Genomic DNA, 19634 nt, shown 5'->3' with positions numbered 1-19634 from the left:
AAACTGGGAAACATTCTGGAAAAGAATGGACTTTAAAAATGAAAATGATATATACTTTCTTCCAAATAAGAAACTGATTTTAAAGAAATTTGCCAGCACTTCTGAATATACTCGTACCTTCACTGAAACCAAAACCTACCTTTTTGCACATACTGATCTGCATGACTGCATAGCTTATGAGGGCCTCCTTTAAATCATGGTTCTTTTGTTCTTTGAAGCGTTCAATATCAGCCCAAGCATTTTTGACAAACTCTCTGAAATAAAGGGTATAGTCATCATTATTATTCTTATTTAAATTAAGTAAACTACATATTATTAATTCAAATAAACACTTCTCATCTGAGTTGGGTTTTTGTCTATAAAGTGAGAGAAAAAGCAGACAGTCATAGACCCTTCTACATTTTAATAGTCTCTTTTACCACAAATTCCAGCTTCAAATTATTCCTACAAAACAGATGTGAATGGCTCCTTGAACCAACTTACAAGCCAACAGATGCCACATGCACTCACCTGCCTGGAGCCGCTGCAGAACACACAGTCTTCCCAACAAGATGGGGTATGTATTGTATTTATCATGTGTTCTTTAAATGGCAACTCCAGTTTTAGAAATTCTGAGAGCCGTTTGTCTTTTTACCTCTGTTCATGAATTTACTTTGACTTACTTGACACCAGCAGTTTCAAAAATTAACAAAACCACCTCCAAATCAGCGAAACTCTTAGTCTGCCTTGATCTACTCAACAACTATCAGACAAAAACAACATGAAAAATGGGCCCAAAAGTCAATGGCAGATCTCTGAGAACTGAATTACTAAAAATATTTATGGAATAATTATATTCTAAGCCATGCAAGGTGCTGGGACAAAAAGATGAAGACGACACAATCACTGACTTCGAAGGGTTCGTATAGCCAGAGACAGTCACACAGTACAAACTGCCATGCGATAAGGGTATGAACCAAGTGCTGTGACAGCCTGTGAGAAGGCTTAACAAAGGAAGCAGTTCAAGAGCTGGGCATTGCAGAATCATCAGGCTTTTAACTGACAGAAAAGAGTAGAGGAAATATGCAAAGGACAGAAATCATGTAAAGTGCAAGAAAATAATATTATGAAGTTTGAAACACTTCCTTCTTCCTCTTTCCCCAACACTAACACAACTGTTTCTATGTAACATGATTTTTGATTACTCAAATTTCTTAGGAATATTCAATCACTGTATTTTAGAAGATGAGGCTGCATCCAGGGACACTGATGAAGCTAGGAATGGTTATAAGCCACCTGCCAGAGCCTACAAGTCTAGCCATGTTAAACATCCCAGCATTTTTACCTGCCTTCCAGATTCTTAGACTTAAGTTGTTGTTCTCCTTCCTTTATTTGTTCTTCTAGCATCTTTATTCTGGCTTCTCTCTGCTCTGGAGTTTCTTGACCAAAGAGCTTGGTAGTCATTCCCTTCAAAGAAAATGTTCTCACAGTCTAAAATGAAACAGAAACAGATGAATGGATAAATAACATCTATACACTGAAATATTTTTCAGTTTTAAAAAGGAAGAAAATTCTGACACAGGCTACAATATGGATGAGCCTTGAGGACACTGTGCTAAGTAAAATAAGCCAGTCACAGAAAGACAAATACAGCACAAGTCTACTTACATGAAGCATCCAGAGCAGCGTAACTTACAGAGATAGAAAGTGGATGGTGACTGCCAAGGGCTAGGTGCAGAGGGAAATTAATAGTTGCTATTTAGTAAGTATAGAGTTTCAATTTGCAAGATGAAGAGTTCTGCAGGTTGGCTGCACCGCAATGTGAATGAACTTACTACTACTGAACTTGAAAAATGGTTAAAATAATAAATGCTATGTTCTGTGTATTTTATCACAATTTTTTTTAAAGAGGAAATAGCCATTTCCCCCTAACTCAGACAGAACACCACCAACCATACAATCAGGGGGCTACTATTAAGGCTTATACTACTAGAAAATGCTGAAGAATCAAAAAAGGAAAAATTTTAACTGAGCTTCTTCATCATATGGAAAACTTCCAGGCGAAATACTAGGCAAGTTATTTATGTCAGTAGTCATATTTTTTCAATTACTCTGTGATCATAAAAAAGGGATAAAATTCAACAGGCAACAATGAAAATAAACCAAACTGAAAAAACCATTTAAAATCTGCATAACTCACACTAAAACTTGGTTACCTATTAATAAAACAGAATGCCTAAACCCAAGCCTCAAACTTCACCATCTCCTCACTCTCTGGAGTTTACTGAAGGAGATGCTTTTCCCTGTACATGCAGGAGTAGAGGACCAAGCTCCCTGAAAACTGACTGGAAATTTCCCCTGGATTTTAAAAATAAATCAAGCCAGTGTGTATCTGCTTCATGGTCAAAGGTCTTTCCCCACGTATCTTTATGTGGGGAACCCACAAGCACTTTTAAAAGTAAAGGACTTGTTAACTATGAAAAGACTTATAAATGGTGGCACTGTCGCTGCTTCATTACTTCCAGATTATGTGCTCACCATGACAGCTTATTTATTCCAATGAAATAGCTGGACAGTAGAAAGCTGATTGTAAAAATTATCTAAGTCTAATACAGTAAGATACAAAATTTTCTTCACAAGTACTCACTGTAAGGATTCAAGAATAAAGTACACAAAAAGCTCTCTGTTAGGAGAGAGGCATGATTCTAACAGGGCAGTTTTTCAAAGTTAACTAAAATTTCCATAATGTGATAAAATTAAACCTTGCAAAGGTCATTATTTCAATCCCAAAGAATAATGGTTTTTTTCACTTAATCAGAAAAGAGATGGTTCTTATTACACAGTGCAATTTGGCAAAATTTCTTATAACACTATATATATTTTAATGGCTTACATTTTTTAAAGACTTAATTTTTTAAATTTAATTTTACTTTTTGGCCACCACCATGCAGCATGTGGGACCTTAGTTCCCTGACCAGGAATTGAACTCGTGCTTCCTGTAATGAAAGCATGTAGTCGTAACCACTGGACCATCAGGGAAGCCCTTAGTGGCTTATATCTTTTTATGTCAAGATCACAACCAAAAGAATTATACAGTTGTCCACAAATTACTCCCCTTTAAAAGCTACAGGCATCCTACAGCCCATTTCACTTAAGGTTCGTTTTAATGATACCAAAGACCCAAATAGAAAACAGCTCACCCCAGTGGCCAGTTCCTCACACTGCTGCTTCTTGGCTGCCAGGTCCTGAGCAGCCGTCTCCAAGTCATACTGCGTAAGCTCATGTTTCCTGCACACTGCCCTAGGGGAAAAAAGTGCTGCCAGTTAATTTTTGTGGCCTCTCTAATTATTAACATGCTAAATTTTCCCCAGGGGGTAAAGTGGAGGCATTCATGTCTTACTATGGTCAGAACTTTTATATCTAGAATTTTTAAGCTTAAAATGTAGTGAAAATGAAGTCACTCAGTCGTGTCTGACTCTTTGCGACCCCGTGGACTGTAGCCTACCAGGCTCCTCCATCCATGGGATTCTCCAGGCAAGAATACTGGAGTGGGTTGCCATTTCCTTCTCCAGGGGGTCTTCCCGACCCAGGGATCGAACCCGGGTCTCCCACACTGGAGGCAGACGCTTTAACCTCCAAGCCACCAGGGCCCAATATTAAAAATTTAATCTAGCAGAACCAAAGCATAAATACTTTATATTTTCTTAAATCAAAAAAGGTTGTTTTCCAGATACTTGCAAAAATTTTTTCAATAAACATACCGTTATCACATACATTTTTTAAAAAGCTTTTTTTTGTACAGCACTGGAATTAATGGTATAATCTCACATAACAACTATTATTTAAAAAGATTATCTCAAAGTTTTCTATTTAGAAATATCTATTAGTTTTTATTATCATAAAAGTAATCCAAGCTCACTAAAAAAAAAAAAAAAAAAAAGATTCTAATACAGGAATGTACTAAATAAGTTTCAAAAACACTTTCTTCTCCGTAGTTCTACTATCCAGACAATTCATATTAATAGATGGTATATATTGTTCTAGACTTTAGCTAGGCATTTCTGAACTATATACCAAAGACACGTTTCTTTATCAATATACATTCATTTTTTCTATAATCTTTAAGAGTTGCAAAAAGTTCCATTGTGTTGAGCAACCTTCCTTTGGTAAGTTACTTGAAAAAGCTTGGTGTGACCTCTACTACTCAAAGCTCTAGAAGGAAGAAGGCTAACAATGTGATGTTTTCATCCCAGCTACTGAACAGCCAAAGGAATACTGCTCTTCTGTTTTATTAACAGAATTCTTACACTGATTTTAAAAGTGACAGGAAAATGATTCATTTTTCTAAACTGGAATATCTCCCAGAGAATTCTGCTTGATCCTGTAGGAGATACCATACAAACAGACAGTCTCGACATTAAATTTTACAGCCTTACTAAGGAGATAAAATATGCAGGTATGGAAAATCACAGAATTTAAAGGTAATATACAATTTAATGACAGATCATGATAACACACACTCAATGTGTACTCCGCTTCCAATTTCCAAGCTGGAAAAAGCAGGAAGAACAACATACAGACAGACCTGAAGTCAGAGACTAAAAGGTTTTATCAATATAACGTTTCAAATATAGTGAAAGTGTTAGTCGCTTAGTCATGTCTGTCTGACTCTTTGTGACCCCATGGACTGTAGCCCTCCAGGCTCCTCTGTCCATGGGATTCTCCCAGGAAGAATACTGGTAGGTTGCCATTTCCTTCTCCAGGGTATCTTTCCAACCCAGAGACTGAACCCAGGTCTCCTGCACTGCAGGCAGACTCTTTACCATCTGAGCCACCAGGGATCAGGGATCGTCTCAAATTCCTATGTCTAGCACTCTGCAAGAGATAGAATACAGTGAGATCTCATTCAATATCTAGGGGAAGGGATTCATTTAAAAATCACCTTATTCTCTTTGTTTTAGAGTAACAGATGAAGAGAGTGTTGGTCAGCCATTGGACTGCATCTGGAACATGTATTATACTTACCGCAATGCTTCTGCATAAAAAAGATACTCCTTTAACTGATCTGCATAATGTTCTTCATCTTCCAAAATATCATCAATGGAAGATGCATACCTGTTTAAAAAATAACGTATATAGTAACTTTTATCAAGACACAAAATATTAATATTCTAAAGAAGGGCTATTGAAAGCGTGGTCCACTGACCACTTGCTACCCATGAATGACCAAAGTACAGAAAATGAGAATAAGCATTTAGAAACATTTATAGCAAATTTTAAATTGATGTATAGTTGATTTGCAATACTATGTTAGTTTCAGGTATATAGCAAAGTGATTCAGTTATACATTTATTTCTTTCAAATTTTCCATTATAGGTTATTACTAGATAGGCAATCCACTCCAGGACTATTGCCTGGAAAATCTCATGGACAGAGGAGCCTGGGAGACTACAGTCCATGGGGTTGCAAAGAGTTGGACACGACTGAGCGACTTCACTTTCACGCTACTTATTTTATGTAGTTTGTGTCTGTTAATCCCACACTCCTAATTTATCCCTCCCCCTAATAGCAATCCTTAATTACCATGACAATTCTACTGAATTTTACCAAAATGTGTTTAGCAAGGGCTTGGACATAAAAAAACAAAGCAAACAAAAAAATGGTCCATCTTAAGGTAGCTTAATAAGCACTGTAGTATCTTTTGTTAAATGTAGTATAAAAAGGGCTACAAAATCTGTACAAAGAATTTAGTATAATTAAAGAATTTAGTATCCTTGATAGCAACTATATAAAGTCAAAAAGCTATAAAAGGAACAGTTGAACAAATAAAGATCACAGAAAATTTTAGAAGCGTTATTTTACTCTAATTCTCAATAGCAACCTCTGCTTTCATCTGGCCAAGTCCCTCACTGTTGTGACATCCTTTTTCTGAGTCTTCCCTTGCACAGAACTATAATGGCTCTCCTCACTGCTTCGCCAAATCCTCAATACCTCTAGAAATCTCCCCAGACTTCTTTAGTCCTTGTTCATCACTCTACTTCTGATCTCTTGTCAAAAACTGAGAACTTAAGTCTTATCAAAGAAATGTCTCTTACAGGTATATGCATCTCTGAGTCCCTTCACTGTTCACCTCAAACTATCAGAACATGTTTGTTAGTCGGCTATACTCCAATACAAAATAAAAAGTTTAAAAAAAAAGGCTTTTGTGTTGGTTTCCTCTGATCATCAGGGCTTCCCTGGTGGCCCAGATGGTGAACAATCTGCCTGCAATGTAGGAGGCCCAGGTTGAACCCCTGGGCTGGGAAGATCCCCTGGAGAAGGGAATGTCTACCCACTCCAGTATTCTTGCATGGGCAATTCGATGGAGAGTCCACGGGGTACAGCCCATGGGGTCAAAAAGAGTCGGATACAACTGAGCAACAACGCCTTCTCTGATCACATTATAAATTCCCTAAGGACATCGTCTATGTCATTTATTACTTCTGTATGGTATAATTAGCATTCTTTTTTCAAATTACTTCTGATTCCTTAGCATGGGCATGGAAGAAAAATATACTTTATGTCTTTAAGCCTGCTTCATGTAGTTAAGTAAACAAGTTTACTGAATTAAAAAATAAACAAAAAATCTAAGTTAATGCTCACTGAAAAGCGATGTGCTTATAGTATTTATGAAAGTAGACAAAGTACATATTCTGTAAATATAAATTTACATTTGTGAGAGTGCGGACTTTGTCCTATGTGACTGAAAAATGTCTTGAGAATCATTGTTAAGAGTAGGAAAAACTGTCTGTAGTTAATAAATCTACGATTCTGGAAAAGTTAATGTTAAGAAAACAAAAAAGAAGGTAAATGGCTGGTGGCCTGAAAATAAGAAACACAGTGTGCAGAAAGGGCTAAGTGGTAAAGATGTTTTAGGTATTAGTACTAAAATTGATTTTATTTAACATTTACATAAACCAAGTGAAGGGATAATCCCAAATTCCTGCAAATACTGAGACTGTCCTGTCAACAGAATGCATGAAGACAACAAAACAGTTGAAAAGCAGCTGGTCAGCTTAAACAATAATCCAAAGAAAAATGATATTTAAATAAAATAAATATTTTTGTCTCTTTATTGGTCAGTTGTAGGAGTTCTTTATGTATTTTGGTGGGAAATGTTTACTCCCGGTCTGTGGCTTGCCTCTTCACCATCTTAATGGGGTGTGTTTGTGTGTGTGTGGTAAAATGTAACGTAAAATTCACCTTTTAAACAATTTATTGGTGTATATAGTTCCGTGGCTTTGAGTACTTTCATGCTGTTGTGCAACCATTATCACCATTCACCTCCAGAACTTACCTTCCCCAACTGACTCTGGACTCCTACATTCCCTCCACTTACAACAGAATCTTTTGATAAGCTAAATTTTTAATTAACTTTTTTTTGTTTTTTGGCACAGCATGTTAGATAGTAGTTCCCTACCCAGGGCTCAAACCAGTGCTCCCTGCACTGGAAGCATGCGTCTTTACTGCTGGACCACCAGGGAGATCCCAAAATTTCTAATTTTGAAGAACAATTTACCATTTTTAAAAGATTTTTTTCCTTTCATGTCCTTTAAAAAAAATCTTTTGCTTACTTGAAGGCTGCTAAAATATTCTATTTTCTACTAAAAGCTGTGGTTTAAGGTTTTATATTGATGTATGTCATCCAAATTGAATTAGCTTTTATGTACGATGTGAGATATGGCTCAAGGTTCCTTTTTTTTAATGATTCACTTTTTAAAAAAATTACTTATTTTCCACAGAAAAATAAAATTTATAAAGAAAAAATCCTGTTAAACTGCAGATAAAGAGTTTTCCATCTTCCTTTCTATGCTGGGTCTTCATTGCTGCATGGGGTTTTCTCTAGTTGCGGAGAGCAGGGGCTACTCTCTAGCTACAGTGCACAGGCTTCCTGGTGCAGTGGCCTCTCTTGTTGCGGAGCATGGGCTCTAGGGAATGCATACTTCGGCAGCTGCAGTACGTCAGCTAAGAAGTTGTGGCTCCTGGGCTCTAGGGCACAGGCTCAACAGTTGCAGCACAGGGGCTTAGCTGCCATGTGGCATGTGGGCTCTTCCGGGAGCAGGGACTGAACCTGTGGCTCCTACACGGTCAGGAGGACTCTCTACTGCCGAGCCAAAAGGGAAGACCTCAAGGTTCCGGGGTTTTTTCCCCATGAAGATATCCAGTTATTCCAGAACCATTTCTTGAAACGAGCTATGTAAATGTGGATCTATTTCTGACTTCTATCCTGTTCCATGGATCTGTTTATCTCAGTATCTCCTGATAACTATAGCTCTATAGTAAGTCTTGAAATCAGGTAATATGTTCAACTTTGTCGTTTTTTTCAAGATTGTTTTTGACTACTTCATGTTCTTTGAATTTCTATATACATTTTTGAATCAGCTTATCAATTTCTATTAAAAATCACTGGAGGTTTGATTGGGACTGTCATTTAGGAAGAATGCTCATATTAACACTACTGAGTCTTCCAGTCTATGAACATGGTTTAATCTCACCTTTTATTTAGGTATTTAGTTTCTCTTAGCAATGTTTATATATAAAGTTTTCAGTGTAGAGGTCTTTCACACTATTATAAACAGCATTTTTAAGCTTTTATTTTCTAATTTTACTAGTATGAAAAAATGTTTTTTTTCTATATTCATTATGTATCATACATTCTCATTAAACTCAGTTGTTAGTTCTATAGTATTTTTGGCTGATTCTTTATTTTCTACAGAAAAATCCTATTAACTGCCAATAAAGATAGGACATTTCCTTCTTCCTTTCTAAGACGTGTGCTACTTATCTGATCTTCCTGCCTTACTTCGCTGACCAGGATCTCTACTACCACTTCTACCAGTAGTGGTAGAGCAAACAGTCTTGCCTTATTCCTGATTTTAGGAGAAAACATTAATATTTCACTATTAAGTACAGTATTAGCTGTATGTTTTACACTAAGGAAATTCTTTACATTCCTAGTTTGATGAAAATTTTTACTGTGAATGGATGGTAAAATGGTTTCTACATATACTGAAATGAACATCTGGATTTTCTTCTCTGTTCGGCTAATATGTGAACTGAACTGAAAGATTTTTGACTGTTAATCTTGCATTCCTGAGATTAACTTCTTTAAGTCAAATCTGTATACAGAGAGCACAATACAAATGCCAGCAAACTTTTTAAAAACGGAAGAATCACTAACACTTTCACACTAAATGTCACCTCCAGTTCTACCTTAAATTCTCTGGGTACTTACACATCCATATGATGACCAGCACTCTGCAGTCCATCACCCATTTCTTTTTCTATGGCACTCCACTCACTATGAAGAAAGAGATAAAACCCAAACCATCATGAATTAGATATGAAATATTATTAAACAGAATCTTTTACAATGTTTTTTTCCTAGTTAGCTTTTAAACAGTGTGATATCTATTTTATTTTTTTCTTGATGATTTATTTTCTGTGACTCAAATATGCTCCTTTCCCTGAAGTTTAACAACTAAACACAAGTGAAGGCTTTAAAAATGCTAATTCAAAAGTTTATATCTGCTGTTAAGTACAAAGTTAGTATCATACAAAACAGTTTCTGCTCATAGACAGCTTTCTCAGCTGCTGCTGCTGCTGCTGCTGCTAAGTCGCTTCAGTCGTGTCCGACTCTGTCAGCTACAGTGCCTATTTAAATCAACTATGGAGCTTTTGGAAACTATGAATGTTTGTCCTGCTCTTGAATGACTTAATCAGAATTTCTAGGATAAAGCTGAGGCATGTATATTTTTAAACTCTACATGAATCACTGTGATAACCACACGATTACATATCACTATCTTAATAGGTAACAGAAAAAGACAATTGTACAGAAATATTGGGTGTACCATAAAACTTCAGTAACTTGCACTAAAGTTGCACAGAAAAAGTCTACTGGAACTACAGATCATTTTGTTACCATTTCAGGGAAATTCCTGAAATAAAAATTCCTTTCTACAGAAGATGTATAATATAACAAAGGGGGGAATAGATCTATAATCTTAAATACTAAGAGACGACATAATTTGGTATATTTTCTTCTAGTTATTTTTACTTATTTTAATATGGCTGAGATCATGTAGTACATGCACCTTTGTACCATGTTTTTTCTTGTTAACAGTATTTCCCCACGTTATTAAAATAATTTGTTCTCAGCATTGTTTCAGTGGCAACTCTTAATTTTTTTAACCATTTTCTGAACCATTCAAGATTGTTTCCAATTTTTCTGCTATATAAAGAATGTATAATAAACACATTCGACTGCATAATATCATAACAAGAAAAATTAAAACACTATGGTTCTGTTAATCTGTAGTCTTTATAAACTGTTCTTGAAATATCAAGACTATATGCTTATAATTGGAGAAGGAAATGGCAACCCACTCCAGTATTCTTGTCTAGAGAATCCCAGGGATGGGGGAGCCTGGTGGGCTGCCGTCTATGGGGTCGCACAGAGTCGGACACGACTGAAGCAACTTAGCAGTAGTAGCAGCATGCTTATAATACTAGAAGGGAAAACCCTCACATGGTTTTTAAAATTGTCAAGGAAGGAAAACAAACATAAACAAACATATCTCCTTCTGATAATTTTTACTCGTGTTTATTCTCAAAATAGTAATAGCAACAGTTAATCTTTTTTTAGTGCTGGCCGTTTACAAAATGATTCTTTTTTTTTTTTGGCTGTGCCACATCTGAACACTGATATTCAAATAAATTTCAGATGAATTAAAAATTTACAGAACCACAAAAATATAGAAGAAATGAAAAATATATGCTTTATTATTCATAAGGGAGAGACCTTACTAAGATATAGAAAAAGTCAGAAGCTATGACTTTATAAAGGAAAAAAACTAATCACTTGCATGTCAACTGAATTTAATAGACTGAATATTTTTGTATATTAAAAGCCACATAAGAAAAGTCAAGAGACATATGACAAAGTGGAGGGAAAAGTTGCAATCCATTTCACAAAGGTCTAACGTTCCTAAAAGATAAACAACTCCTACAAATCAATTAAGAAACCAGACTACCAGCCCAATAGGAAAAAACCGCCAAAGATACATACAGACAGTTTATAAAATTAAAAAAATAAAATAAAGTAGAGGCTATTAATCATCAGGAAAAAAGTTTAACTTCATTCATAATTAGAGTAATACAAATTCTAACTACAGTGAGAAGGCATTTTTCACCATCAGGCTGATAAAGACGAAAGTTCACCAAAAATTGTTTGGGTGAGGATCTGAGGAAATAGATATTAACAATTTGATGATGGGAGTTGAATATCTTCCATACAGGAAAATTTGGCAATATCTACCAACTCAATTATCCTTAGATCCAGTAAGAACATTTGTAGAATTTTATCCTACATATACACTCAATCATGTGTGAAATGACATGAACATGAACATTAATTAAGGCACTGAATCCAACAGCAGAACAGAAATAATTATCAAGAACAAACTGGTTAAATAAATTATGATGCTCCAGCTCAGTAAAGCCCAATACAGTTATTTGCTGATAACAATATATCTAGGGTAGCAGTTTTTACGTTAAAAAAAGCAAAATAAAAGAAGTGAATATTTACATGTTTAAAAAAGCGGGGGGGAGGGAGGGAGTAGAATGCATTTGTTTGTGTGTTAATATACATTGACGGGCTTCCCTGGTGGCTCAGAGGTTAACGTGTCTGCCTCCAATGCGGGAGACTTGGGTCCAATCCCTGGGTTGGGAAGATCCCCTGGAGAAGGAAATGGCAACCTACTCCAGTACTGGAGAATCCCATGGACGGAGGGACCTGGTAGGCTACAGTCCGTGGGGTTGCGAAGAGTCGGACATGACTGAGCGACTTCACTTTCACTTTATACATTGACAGTGCTACAATACATTTTACTGGAAGGATACACATGTAACTCAGAAACTGCTAGTAGTTGCCTCAGAGAAGGAGACCTGGGTGGTTGGCAGGCAGGAGGAGCAAAGAGACTTCACTATATAAGCTTTTGTTCCTACTGAATTTTGTATTATATGAATATCTTACCTATTCAAATATGTTAAATGAATTATTTTTGACTACTTCAATCAAAAGGACAGAACATTAGCAAGGACAGTCTTCTTGCAAGGAGATATGGATCATAACTACTAAAATTTCACAACTAAAATAACCAACAAACAAAAATTCACAAAAGAAAAGGCTAAAAAATTACCAATATATGCAAGTTAATACACAATATTCTAATTTACACTAATATTACCCCAAGACTGAAAAACCCATCTTGTGACAGCCTTAGAAATTATAAAATGAAACAAAGGAAAAAAAAGAAAAAGAAAACCAGCAATTCAATATGACAGTGATTTAAAAGGAATCTCCTTGGGCATTCTGCCAAGAAAATAAAAGACACTGCTCATTGCTTAAGAGGAGTTTATCTTTTATCTGCGCAATATATTAGACTCTTTTACTAGTTTTTATTTAAAGAAAGGCCAATTAAAAAGTTTGAAGACTTAAAACTCCCTGGCAGTCCAGTGGCTAAGACTCCGCCACTACAGGGGGCATAGGTTCGATCCCTGGTCAGGGAATTAAGAGCCTGCAGGAAAAGTCTGAAGACTACTACTATTGGACAGGATTTAAAAAATAAGCTTTGGGGACTTCCCTGGTGGTCCAGTGGTTAAAATCTGCCTTTCAACGTACAGAACGTGGGTTGGATCCCTGGTCAGGGAACTAAGATCCCACATGCTGCAGGGCAACTAAGCCTGTGTGCCACAACTAGAAAGCACAGACATCACAATGAAGACCTAGCCCAGCACAGAAAATAAATAAATAACAATTAAAAATTATCTTTTGCTTTACAGACTCATATATATTCAAGAATTACAGTTCTTACACAAAAAGCTGATTAGAACTAGTTGTTATTATAAAAGTGTGCATACCTGAAAACTCGCCCATAATTCCCATGTACTTTATATACACCATATAGTCGATCTGCTACTCTCTGGAATAAACATTCAAAAGAAATTGCTATTAGTTATAAACAGTTCACTGTTTATAAGTTATAAACAGATTGCTAAAAATACATTTTATCTTCATTAAAAATACATATGTATACTTAGTACAACTTGAAAAATACACAAAAAAAGAAGAAAGAGCTTAAATCTCCCAAAGTCTCATCATGGGGGAAAAAAAACTAATGTTGTCATCATATTTATGTAATTTTTTCATATATATATACACACACATATATATATGTTTTACTTAACATTTTAAAATTTCCTATACCAAGAGTGCTAATATTTTTATCCAGCAGGTTAATATTATTTTTAATAGACACCAGTTAAAAAAATAGATGCATAAAATTTCACCTAGTGGTATATAAATTATATACGCATTCCTTGTCAGGTACTCAGTTATCCCTAATTTTTTCAGTATTAAATAAGCATTCTCTGAGAGTACAGCTTTTTCCAAATTTCAGATTGCTTCCTTAAGATAAAAGTCCCCAAAGAGGGATCTACCAGGGAAGAGAATATAAACATTTTCAATTGTATTATTGATAGTTTTACACATAAATGCTACACACATGCAATATACTTCCTGTGCTACTTTATCAAATTAATGCCTTCTAACCATGGCACCCCACTCCAGTACTCTTGCTTGGCAAATCCCATGGACGGAGGAGCCTAGTGGGCTGCAGTCCATGGGGTCGCTGAGAGTTGGACAAGACTCAGTGACTTCACTTTCAGTTTTCACTTTCATGCACTGGAGAAGGAAATTGGCAACCCACTCCAGTGTTCTTGCCTGGAAAATCCCAGGAACGGCGGAGCCTGGTGGGCTGCCGTCTATGGGGTCACACAGAGTCGGACGCTACTGAAGTGATTTAGCAGCAGCAGCAGCAACCATTTAGTAACAGGAGAATTATAGTTTAGCTCACTGAGATTAAAACACATACCGCCCCATCATTCACACACATCTTGCAAAAGACAAAAAACACTGTATGTGGTAATCTCCTTTCTCCAAAGTGTTATGGACATGAAATAGAAGACCAGAAGTCAATGTCACATAAAACTCTTTTAAAAAAAATTTCTAGTATTCAACTTCTCAATGAAAATCCTGAAGATGAACTGCCCCTCTAATTCCTTACTCAGTTCAGTTCAGTCGCTCAGTCATGTTCGACTCTTTGTGACCCATGAACCGCAGTACGCCAGGCCTCCCTGTCCATCATCAACTCCCGGAGTTTACCCAAATTCATGTCCATTGAGTTGGTGATGCCATCCAACCATCTCATCCTCTGTCGTCCCCTTCTCTTCCTGCCCTCAATCTTTCCCAGCATCAGGGTCTTTTCAAATGAGTCAGCTCTTCACACTAGGTGGCCAAATTCCTTACTCAAATATGAGTAATTTGAGGAAACAGGCATTATCCATACAATAAATCTTAACCTGTTCAACACTTCAGCTTAAAAGTCAGTAAACCATACTGTAAAACTTGGAGCTGGTATAAGAGGATCATAAAGTGCTTTCCATCTCTCCTTGACCTGCTATGAAAAAACACATGCCTGCTAGAAGAGGGGGAGCACACTACCGGTCTGCAGCCTATTTCTATGAAGTCTTACTAGAACAGTCATACTCACTCATGCTAGCACTACCCATGGCTGCTTTCACAGCAGGGCTGAACAGCTGCAACGAGGGCCATACGACCCAAGCAGGTGAAAATAATTACCATCTGGCCTTCAGAAAAAGTTTGACAACTCCTGTACTAGACTCCACTTTCAGTTCAAAGTTCAGTCTTTATTATGCTTGAAACTTTTCAGGGCTGTCTGCAGACCTCAAAACTAATTACTCTGGGACATTATTTCCCAATTAATTTTTGAGAGTCCTACAGGGTGTTGACTGGTTGTTTAAATGGGTTCCATTGTTAAATAGATTTTGGAAACAATGAGATTTAAAAGTTTAACAGGTTGTTGTGTTTTTTTTCTGCCTGACTTTAGATCTTTAACACTATATATGAATAAGGACTTTTGAGAGGGGGTGATTTGCAGTAGGGACCATATTATAGGACTGGCATTCTAAAGGTGACAAAATGGAAAATGCCATTCTAGACTACTAACTTTTCTAGATTCTTGTACTTTTAAAAATCAAACCTCCTTCTGAAAGCTGAGCATTTTATCATCTACCTAAGATACTAAGCATGGAAGAGAGGGATAGAGTTTGTTAAATAACCACATAAGTATAAAAACCAGAGCAACTTAAATACAAAATACATATCCAAAATAAACGTGCAAAGAAAAAGCTTTTGAATCCCAGGTGCTTAGAAGTTTTGTTTTTTTTTCTTTAAATTTTATAACTTTGTGCAGCTGATACAAAAAGAGCTTCAATCATAATAATTACAATTCTGGAAAATACTCTAGTCCACAGAGCATGACAAAAGAGTTCTCATACGCCAGAAAGATGAGCAACTACACAAGGAACCACTCTCCTAGAGAATGAGGCAACACAGAGCCACTAAGCAGTTGTTACTGAACCAGCAGTAATGTTTCTGGTATCAACTACTCATGGAAGTAAATTGTGCTAGCCAACTAAAACACAAGATGACTAGTACCCAGATCATCAGGCAGTGAGAAAAAAGATGAAGCAAAGAAAAACTATAGACCAAAAATGAGCATTTCTACAGAAAAGTAAAGATAAAAATGGCCAAGAAATAAATCGTGAGTTATTAAAACCTATGGCTCAGTGGTAGAGTCCACCTGCCAGTGCAGGAGACACAGGAGATGTGGGTTCAATCCCTGGGTTGGGAAGATCCCCCGGGAAGGAAATGGCAGCCCACTCCAGTATTCTTGCCTGGGAAGCCCCATGGACAGAGGAGCCTGGAGGGCTACAGTCCACGGCGTCACAAGAGTCGGATGCAACACAGGGACTAGACAAAAACAAAACCAGATTAACTCAATGGTCACTGGTAATCAAGAATCGTGGTGCCAGGGGAAAGGGGCTAGACCCAATGATTCAGTCTAGACTGCCACTCAATTTCAATTCTGTTGACAAGTCTTTCTTTCTGAAAACTGATCATCTTAACAACTGACAGGAGAGGACTGACAGCCAGCAAATAACATGACAACAGAAGAAACTTGGCAGACTCATCGTATCATCCTCCTCAGCTCTGAAATCATTTGGAACTATGCTAAGAACGCCTTCCCTATCCATACTGAAATAGTAGCGGATTAAATGTTAAAAAGGACATAAAGTTTTATGACAGTCTATTAAATGATCTTATTTTAAAAATCTGGACACATAGTTTTTCTTCTGAATTATCTTCTAAGGAGGCAACGATCATGAGATTTAAGACTCATGACAGTAAGTACTGCTAAAATCTTTCCAAAAGGAGTTGTATGTAAGACTTTACATTGCCATCACTGAATATTTCACAAACACTAGATACTGTTATCTATACAAATGACTACAAATTAAATGTTAAATAGTAGCTCAATAATTTCAATTCACATAGTTAGCATATTAGCAAAGTCAAGCAATCCTCCTTCCCTTCTAAATTTGATTTCCCCTAGAAAGGCAGCAAATATGATTGTAGAAAATAAGGGATTTGCTTCCTAACCTATAAACTGGGGACAGTCACAGCACCTACCTTCAAAGGCACTGTCAGAATTAGGTAAAAATAACACACCATAGTTAGCTTATATACAACAGTAAATATAATAAATATTAGATCAGTTCAGTTTAGTTCAGTCCTCAGTTGTGTCTGACTCTTGCAACCCCATGGAGTACAGCACGCCAGGACTCCCTGTCCATCACCAACTCCTGGGGCTTGCTTAAACTCATGTCCATCGAGTTGTTGATGCCATCCAACCATCTTCATTCTCTGTGATCCCCTTCTCCTCCTGCCTTCAATCCTTCCCAGCATCAAGGCCTTTTCCAATCAGTCAGTTCTTCACATCAGGTGGCCAAAGTATTTGAGTTTCAGCTTCAGCATCAGTCCTTCCAATGAATATTCAGGACTGATTTCCTTTAGGATGGACTGGTTTGATTTCCTTGCAACCCAAAGGACTCTCAAGAGTCTTCTCCAACACCACAGTTCAAAATATTAGATATTAGTACTTTTTACTTTTGTTTTAGTTTATGAAACATGGATTATCTCATCCTAATATCACAACTCTATGAATAACACACTCATTCATATAACAAATATTTATGCAGTACCTATTGTGTACCAGGCAGATACTCTCCAAGAAAACAAACTCTGAAAGGTCTCTGGATTGGCCTGAAGAACTTAGTAAACGGCAGAGACAAGTGCTAACTCCAGCTCCTCTCAATCTAAGACTACCCACCCTTTCTGGTTGTTCTGTTTTAATATCTTAAATATTAACTCTTTAACCTGTCATTTATTTTTTGCCTTTTCTATCAAGACTTTCAAAAGAGTTTTCCTCAACAGAAAAGATAACGAAATAACTATATTTTCTCTTTATCTGTTAACAAGTCATCATGTCTCCAACAGTGTCTAAGCCTTCTTCTTTTGACATTGAATGTTACAAAAAGGCTCTCCCTGTGGTGATCTCTGTTGTTTTCAGCATTCTATCAGTGTTGGGTTCTAACCTTCCATTTTTAACTTTTATGTTACTGTCAATGACTAAAAAGCCTTTTTCCTAATTTTAGTACAATCAAGATTTTAGCTATTCCATATTTTTCCCTGGCATTTATCTTATTTATCAAGTACTGTCTTTCCTTTGAAGAGCTCAAGCAGTCTTTCAGGTCAATTAAGTTTCTGAAGCCTGTTTTCATAAAGTCTAGGGTAAATATCTACCCAGAATTCTCTTACTTATGTATTACAAGCTGTTTAATGACAAGGTCATTTTCTTTAAAAGTTCTTGTCATATATACATTACTAACCAGTTCCCCTTGGCTGGTTATAATTAAGATAAAGGAGCAATTTATCTTACTGCTTTTCAAGATTTTTTTAAACATAAAACTATCAGCACATACATTTATTTATTCATCCATTCAATGAATACATAGTGGGTGCTATTCGAGTCAAGCACTATTCTCAGGATTCAGCAGTGAGAAAACAAAGCTCCTGCTCTTGCAAGCGATAATTAACAAGTTCAGAATGACAGAAAATGACAGAAATGATAGAAACCTGCATCGCATTTTATATAGGATGCTCAAGATAGATAATTTCTCTCAAGAGGTATCTGAACCAATAACTGAATAACAAAAGAATAAGCCAAGTGAGGATCCTGGGGGTAGGGCATGGGGGAAGAAGGGTACAGGTCCAGGAAACGGCAAATAAAAGACCAGAAACAAGCTTGGCATGGTTAAAAATAGAAAAACAACAGGGCTAAAATGAAGTGTTGCTCTTGTTTAGTCACTAAGTCGTGTTCTCTTGCAACCCCATGGACTGTAGCCCCCCAGGCTCCTCTGTCAGTGGGATTTCCCAGGCAAGAATACTGGAGTGGGTTGCCATTTCCTTCTCCAGGGGATCTTTCCAAACCAGGGATCAAATCTAAGTCACCTGCGCCTCTCCTGCATTGGCAGGCAGTTTCTTTACCACTGAGCCATGAGGGAAGCCCTCAAAATGAAATGTACAAAGTATTGAAACAGCTGTGTGCAAGACTCAAAATTTTCTGTAAAATCACTATTACATTTTATCATGATCTCTAAAGATTATTAAGTATTAATCACATTCAAAACTATACTTTTGGATGACCCAGAGAGATGGTATGGGGAGGGAGGTGGGAGGGGGGTTTAGGATTGGGAATACATGTACACCCGTGGAGGATTCATGTTGATGTATGGCAAAACCAATACAGTATTGTAAAGTAAAATAAAGTTAAAAAATATATATATATACTTTCAGCAGAAAGCCAAATATGATCACTGGATACCCTAGCTTGACTGTGATAATTTTCTTACTTGCTTTATGAGAGCAATCACCCATACCTTCTTGCAGGCTAGATGATCTGCAGCACAGCTTTACAACAGAGACAGTTATTTCCTCCCTCCCTTAAATGTCATTCAAACTTATTCCCTACATTTTACAGATTTTCTGGGTTTTAACTGTTACATTTTGTTCAATTCACCACTCATCTCTGATATTTTCAATAAATCTGACTCTGGCTGGTTTTTCTACCTTTTCCCTTTGTTTCTTCTGCATGTGAACGACTGCTTGAGACTCTCTCAATACCTGGAGCTGGTTATGTGACTGCTTAGCAGCGTGCCTCTGCCTACCCAAGACACCCAGCGCTGTCCAGCTTCCTGTGGCATGACACCTTCCACAGTGTGTCCCCTCTTCCCTTTGGTGGAAGGTCTTTAAGAATCAGCCAGACCTCTAATTTAAGTAAATTCTCCAGGTTTTTTGACACAGAAGGCAAAAACAGTATGAAGGGTTCTTCCAGTCTTCTGGGATGTCTCTGACCCCACCTTCACTTTCCTTATTAAGAACTGTTGCCTTATTTGTTTAGGTAACTTCAAAGCAACTAGAGGCCTAGGAATTTTATCTCAACAATTCACAAGTCCTTTTCAATACCTGATTCTTGACTCTACTCTAATAATTCTCATAGATACCTTTTTCTTTTCCTACAAAGTAACTTACAATTTATATAAAGAGTCCTATAGTACTCTGGATGGTT

The 19634-nt window shown here is 36.8% G+C and overlaps 1 protein-coding gene across 4 annotated transcripts in view; it reads right to left on the bottom strand.

Annotated features, from left to right (window-relative positions):
- The window catches only part of SNX4 (sorting nexin 4), a 54497-nt gene that overhangs the window by 2618 nt on the left and 32245 nt on the right, over positions 1-19634 (bottom strand). For all 4 annotated transcript variants that reach the window (XM_040250157.1, XM_040250185.1, XM_040250167.1 and 1 more), the window contains 6 exons: positions 12943-13004; positions 9254-9319; positions 5005-5094; positions 3180-3279; positions 1325-1470; positions 140-254 (listed from right to left, as the gene is read on the bottom strand). In XM_040250157.1, coding sequence (XP_040106091.1) covers positions 140-254; positions 1325-1470; positions 3180-3279; positions 5005-5094; positions 9254-9319; positions 12943-13004 — 579 coding nt within the window. The remainder of the gene's footprint in view (positions 1-139; positions 255-1324; positions 1471-3179; positions 3280-5004; positions 5095-9253; positions 9320-12942; positions 13005-19634) is intronic.

Source organism: Oryx dammah, unplaced genomic scaffold, assembly GCF_014754425.2.
Source record: "Oryx dammah isolate SB20612 unplaced genomic scaffold, SCBI_Odam_1.1 HiC_scaffold_2, whole genome shotgun sequence".
Classification (NCBI taxonomy): domain Eukaryota; kingdom Metazoa; phylum Chordata; class Mammalia; order Artiodactyla; family Bovidae; genus Oryx; species Oryx dammah.
This window is presented reverse-complemented; position numbering and strand designations above follow the sequence as displayed.